The following is a 15,030-nucleotide window of genomic DNA, read 5'->3' as shown; positions in this document are numbered from 1 at the left end:
GAGTCACTTCTGGGGTGTGAGTTTTCAGTTGCATATTGTCCTGGGGACCATTCAGGCTTGTTCGCATTTGTGTTCCTCACGTGTGCCCCAAAGAATGAGGTGATTTGGTAAAATGCTATGCCCAAGATTAATATCCGAGTGCCGGCGGTGGGGTGGTTCAAATAGCCTCGGCTATCACCTCATTATGTCCGGTCGTGATGGTCAAGTGGATTAAGGCGTCTTGTATATACCAGTTGCGTTGCTTCTGGGAGTATGGGTTCGAGTCACTTCTGGGGTGTGAGTTTTCAGTTGCATATTGTCCTGGGGACCATTCAGGCTTGTTCGCATTTGTGTTCCTCACGTGTGCCCCAAAGAATGAGGTGATTTGGTAAAATGCCTTGCCCAAGATTAATATCCGAGTGCCGGCGGTGGGGTGGTTCAAATAGCCTCGGCTATCACCTCATTATGTCCGGTCGTGATGGTCAAGTGGATTAAGGCGTCTTGTACATACCAGTTGCGTTGCTTCTGGGAGTATGGGTTCGAGTCACTTCTGGGGTGTGAGTTTTCAGTTGCATATTGTCCTGGGGACCATTCAGGCTTGTTCGCATTTGTGTTCCTCACGTGTGCCCCAAAGAATGAGGTGATTTGGTAAAATGCTATGCCCAAGATTACTATCCGAGTGCCGGCGGTGGGGTGGTTCAAATAGCCTCGGCTATCACCTCATTATGTCCGGTCGTGATGGTCAAGTGGATTAAGGCGTCTTGTACATACCAGTTGCGTTGCTTCTGGGAGTATGGGTTCGAGTCACTTCTGGGGTGTGAGTTTTCAGTTGCATATTGTCCTGGGGACCATTCAGGCTTGTTCGCATTTGTGTTCCTCACGTGTGCCCCAAAGAATGAGGTGATTTGGTAAAATGCTATGCCCAAGATTAATATCCGAGTGCCGGCGGTGGGGTGGTTCAAATAGCCTCGGCTATCACCTCATTATGTCCGGTCGTGATGGTCAAGTGGATTAAGGCGTCTTGTACATACCAGTTGCGTTGCTTCTGGGAGTATGGGTTCGAGTCACTTCTGGGGTGTGAGTTTTCAGTTGCATATTGTCCTGGGGACCATTCAGGCTTGTTCGCATTTGTGTTCCTCACGTGTGCCCCAAAGAATGAGGTGATTTGGTAAAATGCTATGCCCAAAATTACTATCCGAGTGCCGGCGGTGGGGTGGTTCAAATAGCCTCGGCTATCACCTCATTATGTCCGGTCGTGATGGTCAAGTGGATTAAGGCGTCTTGTACATACCAGTTGCGTTGCTTCTGGGGGTATGGGTTCGAGTCACTTCTGGGGTGTGAGTTTTCAGTTGCATATTGTCCTGGGGACCATTCAGGCTTGTTCGCATTTGTGTTCCTCACGTGTGCCCCAAAGAATGAGGTGATTTGTTAAAATGCTATACCCAAGATTAATATCCGAGTGCCGGCGGTGGGGTGGTTCAAATAGCCTCGGCTATCACCTCATTATGTCCGGTCGTGATGGTCAAGTGGATTAAGGCGTCTTGTACATACCAGTTGCGTTGCTTCTGGGAGTATGGGTTCGAGTCACTTCTGGGGTGTGAGTTTTCAGTTGCATATTGTCCTGGGGACCATTCAGGCTTGTTCGCATTTGTGTTCCTCACGTGTGCCCCAAAGAATGAGGTGATTTGGTAAAATGCTATGCCCAAGATTACTATCCGAGTGCCGGCGGTGGGGTGGTTCAAATAGCCTCGGCTATCACCTCATTATGTCCGGTCGTGATGGTCAAGTGGATTAAGGCGTCTTGTACATACCAGTTGCGTTGCTTCTGGGAGTATGGGTTCGAGTCACTTCTGGGGTGTGAGTTTTCAGTTGCATATTGTCCTGGGGACCATTCAGGCTTGTTCGCATTTGTGTTCCTCACGTGTGCCCCAAAGAATGAGGTGATTTGGTAAAATGCTATGCCCAAGATTACTATCCGAGTGCCGGCGGTGGGGTGGTTCAAATAGCCTCGGCTATCACCTCATTATGTCCGGTCGTGATGGTCAAGTGGATTAAGGCGTCTTGTACATACCAGTTGCGTTGCTTCTGGGAGTATGGGTTCGAGTCACTTCTGGGGTGTGAGTTTTCAGTTGCATATTGTCCTGGGGACCATTCAGGCTTGTTCGCATTTGTGTTCCTCACGTGTGCCCCAAAGAATGAGGTGATTTGGTAAAATGCTATGCCCAAGATTACTATCCGAGTGCCGGCGGTGGGGTGGTTCAAATAGCCTCGGCTATCACCTCATTATGTCCGGTCGTGATGGTCAAGTGGATTAAGGCGTCTTGTACATACCAGTTGCGTTGCTTCTGGGAGTATGGGTTCGAGTCACTTCTGGGGTGTGAGTTTTCAGTTGCATATTGTCCTGGGGACCATTCAGGCTTGTTCGCATTTGTGTTCCTCACGTGTGCCCCAAAGAATGAGGTGATTTGGTAAAATGCTATGCCCAAGATTAATATCCGAGTGCCGGCGGTGGGGTGGTTCAAATAGCCTCGGCTATCACCTCATTATGTCCGGTCGTGATGGTCAAGTGGATTAAGGCGTCTTGTATATACCAGTTGCGTTGCTTCTGGGAGTATGGGTTCGAGTCACTTCTGGGGTGTGAGTTTTCAGTTGCATATTGTCCTGGGGACCATTCAGGCTTGTTCGCATTTGTGTTCCTCACGTGTGCCCCAAAGAATGAGGTGATTTGGTAAAATGCTATGCCCAAGATTAATATCCGAGTGCCGGCGGTGGGGTGGTTCAAATAGCCTCGGCTATCACCTCATTATGTCCGGTCGTGATGGTCAAGTGGATTAAGGCGTCTTGTACATACCAGTTGCGTTGCTTCTGGGAGTATGGGTTCGAGTCACTTCTGGGGTGTGAGTTTTCAGTTGCATATTGTCCTGGGGACCATTCAGGCTTGTTCGCATTTGTGTTCCTCACGTGTGCCCCAAAGAATGAGGTGATTTGGTAAAATGCTATGCCCAAGATTACTATCCGAGTGCCGGCGGTGGGGTGGTTCAAATAGCCTCGGCTATCACCTCATTATGTCCGGTCGTGATGGTCAAGTGGATTAAAGCGTCTTGTACATACCAGTTGCGTTGCTTCTGGGAGTATGGGTTCGAGTCACTTCTGGGGTGTGAGTTTTCAGTTGCATATTGTCCTGGGGACCATTCAGGCTTGTTCGCATTTGTGTTCCTCACGTGTGCCCCAAAGAATGAGGTGATTTGGTAAAATGCTATGCCCAAGATTACTATCCGAGTGCCGGCGGTGGGGTGGTTCAAATAGCCTCGGCTATCACCTCATTATGTCCGGTCGTGATGGTCAAGTGGATTAAGGCGTCTTGTACATACCAGTTGCGTTGCTTCTGGGAGTATGGGTTCGAGTCACTTCTGGGGTGTGAGTTTTCAGTTGCATATTGTCCTGGGGACCATTCAGGCTTGTTCGCATTTGTGTTCCTCACGTGTGCCCCAAAGAATGAGGTGATTTGGTAAAATGCTATGCCCAAGATTACTATCCGAGTGCCGGCGGTGGGGTGGTTCAAATAGCCTCAGCTATCACCTCATTATGTCCGGTCGTGATGGTCAAGTGGATTAAGGCGTCTTGTACATACCAGTTGCGTTGCTTCTGGGAGTATGGGTTCGAGTCACTTCTGGGGTGTGAGTTTTCAGTTGCATATTGTCCTGGGGACCATTCAGGCTTGTTCGCATTTGTGTTCCTCACGTGTGCCCCAAAGAATGAGGTGATTTGGTAAAATGCTATGCCCAAGATTACTATCCGAGTGCCGGCGGTGGGGTGGTTCAAATAGCCTCGGCTATCACCTCATTATGTCCGGTCGTGATGGTCAAGTGGATTAAGGCGTCTTGTACATACCAGTTGCGTTGCTTCTGGGAGTATGGGTTCGAGTCACTTCTGGGGTGTGAGTTTTCAGTTGCATATTGTCCTGGGGACCATTCAGGCTTGTTCGCATTTGTGTTCCTCACGTGTGCCCCAAAGAATGAGGTGATTTGGTAAAATGCTATGCCCAAGATTAATATCCGAGTGCCGGCGGTGGGGTGGTTCAAATAGCCTCGGCTATCACCTCATTATGTCCGGTCGTGATGGTCAAGTGGATTAAGGCGTCTTGTATATACCAGTTGCGTTGCTTCTGGGAGTATGGGTTCGAGTCACTTCTGGGGTGTGAGTTTTCAGTTGCATATTGTCCTGGGGACCATTCAGGCTTGTTCGCATTTGTGTTCCTCACGTGTGCCCCAAAGAATGAGGTGATTTGGTAAAATGCTATGCCCAAGATTAATATCCGAGTGCCGGCGGTGGGGTGGTTCAAATAGCCTCGGCTATCACCTCATTATGTCCGGTCGTGATGGTCAAGTGGATTAAGGCGTCTTGTACATACCAGTTGCGTTGCTTCTGGGAGTATGGGTTCGAGTCACTTCTGGGGTGTGAGTTTTCAGTTGCATATTGTCCTGGGGACCATTCAGGCTTGTTCGCATTTGTGTTCCTCACGTGTGCCCCAAAGAATGAGGTGATTTGGTAAAATGCTATGCCCAAGATTACTATCCGAGTGCCGGCGGTGGGGTGGTTCAAATAGCCTCGGCTATCACCTCATTATGTCCGGTCGTGATGGTCAAGTGGATTAAAGCGTCTTGTACATACCAGTTGCGTTGCTTCTGGGAGTATGGGTTCGAGTCACTTCTGGGGTGTGAGTTTTCAGTTGCATATTGTCCTGGGGACCATTCAGGCTTGTTCGCATTTGTGTTCCTCACGTGTGCCCCAAAGAATGAGGTGATTTGGTAAAATGCTATGCCCAAGATTACTATCCGAGTGCCGGCGGTGGGGTGGTTCAAATAGCCTCGGCTATCACCTCATTATGTCCGGTCGTGATGGTCAAGTGGATTAAGGCGTCTTGTACATACCAGTTGCGTTGCTTCTGGGAGTATGGGTTCGAGTCACTTCTGGGGTGTGAGTTTTCAGTTGCATATTGTCCTGGGGACCATTCAGGCTTGTTCGCATTTGTGTTCCTCACGTGTGCCCCAAAGAATGAGGTGATTTGGTAAAATGCTATGCCCAAGATTACTATCCGAGTGCCGGCGGTGGGGTGGTTCAAATAGCCTCAGCTATCACCTCATTATGTCCGGTCGTGATGGTCAAGTGGATTAAGGCGTCTTGTACATACCAGTTGCGTTGCTTCTGGGAGTATGGGTTCGAGTCACTTCTGGGGTGTGAGTTTTCAGTTGCATATTGTCCTGGGGACCATTCAGGCTTGTTCGCATTTGTGTTCCTCACGTGTGCCCCAAAGAATGAGGTGATTTGGTAAAATGCTATGCCCAAGATTACTATCCGAGTGCCGGCGGTGGGGTGGTTCAAATAGCCTCGGCTATCACCTCATTATGTCCGGTCGTGATGGTCAAGTGGATTAAGGCGTCTTGTACATACCAGTTGCGTTGCTTCTGGGAGTATGGGTTCGAGTCACTTCTGGGGTGTGAGTTTTCAGTTGCATATTGTCCTGGGGACCATTCAGGCTTGTTCGCATTTGTGTTCCTCACGTGTGCCCCAAAGAATGAGGTGATTTGGTAAAATGCTATGCCCAAGATTACTATCCGAGTGCCGGCGGTGGGGTGGTTCAAATAGCCTCGGCTATCACCTCATTATGTCCGGTCGTGATGGTCAAGTGGATTAAGGCGTCTTGTACATACCAGTTGCGTTGCTTCTGGGAGTATGGGTTCGAGTCACTTCTGGGGTGTGAGTTTTCAGTTGCATATTGTCCTGGGGACCATTCAGGCTTGTTCGCATTTGTGTTCCTCACGTGTGCCCCAAAGAATGAGGTGATTTGGTAAAATGCTATGCCCAAGATTAATATCCGAGTGCCGGCGGTGGGGTGGTTCAAATAGCCTCGGCTATCACCTCATTATGTCCGGTCGTGATGGTCAAGTGGATTAAGGCGTCTTGTACATACCAGTTGCGTTGCTTCTGGGAGTATGGGTTCGAGTCACTTCTGGGGTGTGAGTTTTCAGTATATATATATATATATATATATATATATATATATATATGTCGTACCTAGTAGCCAGAACGCACTTCTCAGCCTACTATGCAAGGCCCGATTTGCGTAATAAGCCAATTTTCCTGAATTAATATATTTTCTCTAATTTTTTTCCTATGAAATGATAAAGCTATCCATTTCATTATGTATGAGGTCAATTTTTTTTATTGGAGTTAAAATTAACGTAGATATATGACCGAACCTAACCAACCCTACCTAACCTAACCTAACCTATCTTTATAGGTTTGGTTAGGTTAGGTAGCCGAAAAAGTTAGGTTAGGTTAGGTTAGGTAGGTTAGGTAGTCGAAAAACAATTAATTTATGAAAACTTGGCTTATTAGGTAAATCGGGCCTTGCATAGTAGGCAAAGAAGTGCGTTCTGGCTACTAGGTACGACATATATATATATATATATATATATATATATATATATATATATATATATATATATATATATATATATATATATATATATATATATATATATATATATATATATATATATATATATATATATATATGAATTGCCTCAAGAATTTGTAATCTTCTTGAATCTTGGGTTTTGTCTATTATGCAAGTATTCTTGTTCAACATTTCTCTTGTTAGAGTAATGTCATGGGCTTGTCTCATGTGATTCCTAGGGGCACCAGATTGAAGATGGCATGTCAAACGCCTCGTCAGCTTGGTCGACGTCATACCTATGTACTTACATTGAAGGTTACATCCTTCGTGGGGGCAAGTGTACATGTATACAACGCTTGACTGCTGTAGAGGGTTCTCCGTCGGCTTCAGGCTGTTTTTGATAAGGACTTCGGAAGTCTTCTTGGTTTTGTAGAATATTATCAGGTTTATGTTTTTGTTAGGAGTAATGCTTTTTACTCCTTTACGGATTATTTCTTTCATTATTCTTTCCTCTTTTATATGTTCACTGTGCATGGTTGATTTGTAATATAATTTTATTGGGGGTGTTGTGGTTTCTGTTCTAGGTTCTGAATTATACCAACGGTCCAAGTGTCTTCTTATAGCAGCGTTTATTTCCGCGTTGCTATATCCGTTGTGTATATATATATATATATATACTATATAAAGTATATATATATATATATATATATATATATATATATATATATATATATATATATATATATATATATATATATATATATATATATATATATGTCGTACGTAGTAGCCAGAACACACTTCTCAGCCTAATATGCAAGGCCCGATTTGCCTAATAAGCCAAGTTTTCCTAAATTATAATATTTTCTCTAATTTATTTCTTACGAAATGATAAAGCTACCCATTTCATTATGTATGAGGTCAATTTTTTTTTATTGGCGTTAAAATTAACGTAGATATATGACCGAACCTAACCAACCCTACCTAACCTAACCTAACCTATCTTTAAAGGGTTGGTTAGGTTAGGTAGCCGAAAAAGTTAGGTTAGGTTAGGTTAGGTAGGTTAGGCAGTCGAAAAACAATTAATTTATGAAAACTTGGCTTATTAGGTAAATCGGGCCTTGCATAGTAGGCTGACAAGTGCGTTCTGGCTACTAGGTACGACATATATATATATATATATATATATATATATATATATATATATATATATATATATATATATATATATATATATATATATATATATATATATATATAAATATATATATGTAGTACCTAGTAGCCAGAACGCACTTGTCAGCCTACTATGCAAGGCCAAATTTGCCTAATAAGCCAAGTTTTCCTGAATTAATATATTTTCTCAAATTTTTTTCTTATGAAAAGATAAAGCTACCCATTTCATTATGTATGAGGTCAATTTTTTTTTATTGTAGTTAAAATTAACGTAGATATATGACCGAACCTAACCAACCCTACCTAACCTAACCTAACCTATCTTTATAGGTTAGGTTAGGTTAGGTAGCCAAAAAAGTTAGGTTAGGTTAGGTTAGGTAGGTTAGGTCGTCGAAAAACAATTAATTCATGAAAACTTGGCTTATTAGGCAAATCGGGCCTTGCATAGTAGGCTGAGAAGTGCGTTCTGGCTACTAGGTACGACATATATATATATATATATATATATATATATATATATATATATATATATATATATATATATATATATATATATATATATATATATATATATATATATATATATATGACAATGTCAGACCACGGAGGAAAATGAAACAGGAATTTCCTTAAGTACTTTCGTATATTAAATAAATCTTCAGAAGGAGGAATCTGACATTGTCACATTCTTAATCACGTGTTTATTTTCGTGATATACATATATATATATATATATATATATATATATATATATATATATATATATATATATATTCTTGTACATACCAGTTGCGTTGCTCCTGGCAGTATGGGTTCGAGTCACTTCTGGGGTGTGAGTTTTCAGTTGTATATAGTCCTGGGGACCATTCAGGCTTGTTTGCATTTGTGTTCCTCACGTGTGCCCCAAAGAATGAGGTGATTTGATAAAATGCTATGCCCAAGATTACTATCCGAGTGCCGGCGCGGAAGTGGTTATAATAGCTTCGGCTATCACTTCCTTATGTCCGTTCGTGATGGTCAAGCGGATTAAGGCGTCCCTGTACATACCAGTTGCGTTGCCCCTGGCAGTATGGGTTCGAGTCACTTCTGGGGTGTGAGTTTTTAGTTATATATATATATATATATATATATATATATATATATATATATATATATATATATATATATATATATATATATATATATATATATATATATATATATATATATATATATATATATATATATATATAATGTCGTACCTAGTAGCCAGAACGCACTTGTCAGCCTACTATGCAAGGCCAAATTTGCCTAATAAGCCAAGTTTTCCTGAATTAATATATTTTCTCAAATTTTTTTCTTATGAAAAGATAAAGCTACCCATTTCATTATGTATGAGGTCAATTTTTTTTTATTGTAGTTAAAATTAACGTAGATATATGACCGAACCTAACCAACCCTACCTAACCTAACCTAACCTATCTTTATAGGTTAGGTTAGGTTAGGTAGCCAAAAAAGTTAGGTTAGGTTAGGTTAGGTAGGTTAGGTCGTCGAAAAACAATTAATTCATGAAAACTTGGCTTATTAGGCAAATCGGGCCTTGCATAGTAGGCTGAGAAGTGCGTTCTGGCTACTAGGTACGACATATATATATATATATATATATATATATATATATATATATATATATATATATATATATATATATATATATATATATATATATGACAATGTCAGACCACGGAGGAAAATGAAACAGGAATTTCCTTAAGTACTTTCGTATATTAAATAAATCTTCAGAAGGAGGAATCTGACATTGTCACATTCTTAATCACGTGTTTATTTTCGTGATATACATATATATATATATATATATATATATATATATATATATATATATATATATATATATATATATATTCTTGTACATACCAGTTGCGTTGCTCCTGGCAGTATGGGTTCGAGTCACTTCTGGGGTGTGAGTTTTCAGTTGTATATAGTCCTGGGGACCATTCAGGCTTGTTTGCATTTGTGTTCCTCACGTGTGCCCCAAAGAATGAGGTGATTTGATAAAATGCTATGCCCAAGATTACTATCCGAGTGCCGGCGCGGAAGTGGTTATAATAGCTTCGGCTATCACTTCCTTATGTCCGTTCGTGATGGTCAAGCGGATTAAGGCGTCCCTGTACATACCAGTTGCGTTGCCCCTGGCAGTATGGGTTCGAGTCACTTCTGGGGTGTGAGTTTTTAGTTATATATATATATATATATATATATATATATATATATATATATATATATATATATATATATATATATATATATATATATATATATATATATATATAATGTCGTACCTAGTAGCCAGAACGCACTTGTCAGCCTACTATGCAAGGCCAAATTTGCCTAATAAGCCAAGTTTTCCTGAATTAATATATTTTCTCAAATTTTTTTCTTATGAAAAGATAAAGCTACCCATTTCATTATGTATGAGGTCAATTTTTTTTTATTGTAGTTAAAATTAACGTAGATATATGACCGAACCTAACCAACCCTACCTAACCTAACCTAACCTATCTTTATAGGTTAGGTTAGGTTAGGTAGCCAAAAAAGTTAGGTTAGGTTAGGTTAGGTAGGTTAGGTCGTCGAAAAACAATTAATTCATGAAAACTTGGCTTATTAGGCAAATCGGGCCTTGCATAGTAGGCTGAGAAGTGCGTTCTGGCTACTAGGTACGACATATATATATATATATATATATATATATATATATATATATATATATATATATATATATGACAATGTCAGACCACGGAGGAAAATGAAACAGGAATTTCCTTAAGTACTTTTGTATATTAAATAAATCTTCAGAAGGAGGAATCTGACATTGTCACATTCTTAATCACGTGTTTATTTTCGTGATATACATATATATATATATATATATATATATATATATATATATATATATATATATATATATATATATATATATATATATATATATATATATATATATATATATATATATATATATATAGTGACCCCCCCATATATATATATATATATATATATATATATATATATATATATATATATATATAGTGACCCCCCCATATATATATATATATATATATATATATATATATATATATATATTCTTGTACATACCAGTTGCGTTGCTCCTGGCAGTATGGGTTCGAGTCACTTCTGGGGTGTGAGTTTTCAGTTGTATATAGTCCTGGGGACCATTCAGGCTTGTTTGCATTTGTGTTCCTCACGTGTGCCCCAAAGAATGAGGTGATTTGATAAAATGCTATGCCCAAGATTACTATCCGAGTGCCGGCGGGGAAGTGGTTATAATAGCTTCGGCTATCACTTCCTTATGTCCGTTCGTGATGGTCAAGCGGATTAAGGCGTCCCTGTACATACCAGTTGCGTTGCCCCTGGCAGTATGGGTTCGAGTCACTTCTGGGGTGTGAGTTTTTAGTTATATATATATATATATATATATATATATATATATATATATATATATATATATATATATATATATATATATATATATATATATATATATATATATATATATATATATATATATATATATATATATATATATATATAATGTCGTACCTAGTAGCCAGAACGCACTTCTCAGCCTACTATGCAAGGCCCAATTTGCCTAATAAGCCAAGTTTTCATGAATAAATTGTTTTTCGACTACCTAACCTACATAACCGTACCTAACCTAACTTTTTTGGCTACCTAACCTAACCTATAAAGATTGGTTAGGCTAGGTTAGGTAGGGTTGGTTAGGTTCGGTCATATTTCTACGTTAATTTAATCTCCAATAAAAAAAAATTGACCTCATACATAATAAATTGGGTAGCTTTATCATTTCATAAGAAAAAAATTAGAGAAAATATATTAATTCAGGAAAACTTGGCTTATTAGGCAAATCGGGCCTTGCATAGTAGGCTGAGAAGTGCATTCTGGCTGCTAGGTACGACATATATATATATTTATATTTCTGTAAAATTAACCAAAAATAAAAATAATAATATTAATATTTGTCAATGTGAGATTTTTTCTACGCCTACCTCCCTTAGGAGGTGGACTACAAGTTTAAAGGCTGTTCACGGCAGTTAAGCATGAGTCCAATAGAAAAAGGAAAAGCGGGAGCAAACCGCCAGGCCTCCACCACCAAGGGTGAAAACCTGTCCACAATAGGCCGCTGGCTCCTCCTAGTTAAACAGGACGTTAAAACTGATAAAGGGTAACCGACGGGTTCTCACAATTAAATATTTATATTTGATGTGGCGCTATGAATTGCAATTCGAATTCCCAAGAACAGCTGTCATATCAAGATCAAATCAACATTTAATCGTAATGTGCAGTAATATGGTTGAAGGGTTGACATCAAAGTCCGTTTTCTATAACATAACAATTTATTACTAGCAAGAGATTAACTACTACATTACCGAGTTTACGTTACGTTAATGTCCATCCAGTGGCATGATAACAAACAGCTAAATAGCAACCCTTGCTGTGAGGCTGCATACTGAACTAACCTGAACACAGGTGTGCCCACTGATGACGCAATATTGCAAATCAAAGAAAAATATCACAGACTAAGTTACACCACAGCGAATGGTTACGTTATTGTACATCAAGTGGCATTTGCAACACAGCTATTCAACAGCCCCTCGAGAAGTGACAGCAGGCTCCATCTTGCTGACAACATGAACTAACTGAACAAATGAAGGATATCCACTGAAGACACAAGCATGCAATCAATAGTGTCTCGGTTTCCATGACAGCTACTATAATCACAAGCTTAGGGGTCCTCCCGCCCCCCAGGAGAGACCCACGTAACTAGGCGGGTAGTCCAACAGTGACCCCCCCATCACAACCCAGTGTGAACACTCTTTGCAACTCCCTACAAGAAGTTGCCCTGTAAATAGTAACAAAGTCAGGCAAGGCGGGATTCTGGGACACAGCTCCACAAATCCCTAGATTACTCTACTCTCGTCACCAGACGACAACCAAAAGAAATTGCCTGAAGTGATTAATTACGTTAATTGACTGATCGCAGCAGTCAGCAACGAAGTACTACGGTAAACACAAACAATTGTCTCACACTAGACAACAACATGATGATACTCTATGTTAATCATTAACACTTGTCTCTCTCTTGTTAACAATAACTCAAACTTATATTACATCACACTTGACTCCTAGCAAGTATTCAGTGAGTAATTCTCAATTAATGTCAAACGGAACACTAATTACATCCCCATTGAGTTACGTTAACTAAGCCTACCCTAACGTGGTAGTTTCTCAACAGTCTGTGTCAAAAAAATACTAGTGAGTGTTAATTACCCTAATTAACTCCGAGCCATTAATTAACTGTCACCAGGATCGATAATTAATCATCCATAAATACGTCTCACTCAGCACTGCCTAAGCAGGTCTCACCAAACACTGTGAATTCACGGGAAAGGAGTTAATTACCCCTAATTAACAAGATGTGCCACTAATCCACTGTCCTCAGACAGGATATGATTAATACAACGATTTATGCTAGCTCCATGACCTCGCTTTACCGGGTCATCTGAGCTCTCAGACGTTAATTACTCCACTAATTAACATGAGCCACTAATTGCTATACCCCAGAAAGGTAATTAGTCTCGAGCAAATTACGTTAACACAAATACTGATAGATTCTGACTGATCCTCTCCCACTACGTGAATTCATGATGAGAAGGCTAATTACATAATTAGCTAGAGTGGTCAATTAGTTGTCACATGGACAATTAATTGCTCCCAAGACGTATCTCACTCAAGCTCAACGCTGTTCTCTCATAACAGCCCTCACTCACTCCACAATAAGTGTGCACCCCTTATCCAGTTAATTCCCCAATTATTAACTCACTGAATCCTTAAGTCCTCAACACAACTTAAAGAAACAAAGTAACCCCAGTGTTACATAGGTCACACTACAATGGCATGCAACAACACAAATGCACTGCCCACATACGGTTGCGGCTACTGCAACTCGTTAATTACTGTGCCCACACAGTAATGACACACGGTTGTGCAACACACAAGAGTATACCAATATTACTGCCCCCTTTTCTTGCAACCGTTGCAAAGAACTACTGTGAACACACACTTACCTCAGCAAGGCAATTAACCAATCAATTGCCTGCTCTCATTAAGTACTGTGAATTCCCCTGAATAATCCTAATGGTCCCTTAAACCTTCAACACAGCTACCAGGGCAACAATAATATCGTATAAACTGATAACAACACTGCACAAACCTGCAACATAATGATGCCGTCAGCATACCCCACATGCTAATGACATCATTAGGCAATCAGTCAGCAATCACACCTACTGACTTACCACACAACACAGTACATAAACATGCAAATGAACACATAGAAATAGCATTCACATATTCAATGAAAATTATATCATCAGGTAAATGTATCTCTAACTACACAGACCTCAGGGTACCCACTGACATCCCTGCAACCTGGCCTGCCTACCTCTAATGATACAATTATATGCGGTACTCTATGGCATTAATCAAGTCTGAACGATTATATAGAATCGACAGGCTGGATCACTTATATGGTAAATCTCTACACTGACCGGTACATACTCGAGTCAGTCTACACACTTATATACATCATGATACTACAGTGTGGTCCCGTGTACAACATCTATCTCCAGGTACCGCCCTACCAGTCACCTGGACGTGCTACAGACAGCTGTCACTCAGCTGCTTTCCTAGCCTGGCGGGGCTATGAGACAACTCTACCGGGAATTTCCACCGGTGCTCATCACACTGTACACAATGATAATTTTACTCACGTCTAACCTCCTCCTTTCACTCATTTCCCAGGTCACTACCACTCTAGCTGTCAACACTTAGTTTGCTCCTCATGCATCGACAAGATGTGGTCCTAGGCTGTCCCGAGAAAGTGGCCAAGTGGCCCAAGGAGGTGGCCAAGTGGCCCAAGGAGGTGGCCAAGACATGTGGCCACCGCATGGCCCACAGCGCCCCTCCCGAGCTGAGAGGGGGTGGGGGTGGTAGCCGCCTGCGGGCAGGCGGGTTGGCCGAGCCGGGCCGAGTGGCCGGGCCGAGCGGCCAGGCGGCCTGGGGTGGCCTGGGGGTGGCCCCCGGGCATGCACACGTGTACGGGGAATCACCAACCACTCCAGCAAACCAGAGCCTGCCTTGCTCTACACTGGGGTGACAATGGCCGGCGGCGTCCCCACATAGACGCCGCCTGGCGGAATTCAAAGTCCCACAAGGGCCTGTAATCTCACCACAATTACACTAGGAGGCCCTGTACGTACTCCGCCAATTGTCATCAACACTAGACAGGTTATTTGAACCACCTGTTACCCCATGAGGCT

The 15,030-nt window shown here is 41.2% G+C and overlaps 1 protein-coding gene across 1 annotated transcript in view; it reads right to left on the bottom strand.

Annotated features, from left to right (window-relative positions):
• LOC123752461 (uncharacterized) overlaps positions 1 to 13,957 on the bottom strand; it is a 32,340-nt gene extending 18,383 nt beyond the window's left edge. The window contains exon 1 of the mRNA XM_069320444.1: positions 13,923 to 13,957. Coding sequence (XP_069176545.1) covers positions 13,923 to 13,957 — 35 coding nt within the window. The remainder of the gene's footprint in view (positions 1 to 13,922) is intronic.
• Positions 13,958 to 15,030: the final 1,073 nt, after the last annotated feature.

The sequence above is a fragment of the Procambarus clarkii genome, unplaced genomic scaffold (genome assembly GCF_040958095.1).
Source record: "Procambarus clarkii isolate CNS0578487 unplaced genomic scaffold, FALCON_Pclarkii_2.0 HiC_scaffold_135, whole genome shotgun sequence".
Classification (NCBI taxonomy): domain Eukaryota; kingdom Metazoa; phylum Arthropoda; class Malacostraca; order Decapoda; family Cambaridae; genus Procambarus; species Procambarus clarkii.
This window is presented reverse-complemented; position numbering and strand designations above follow the sequence as displayed.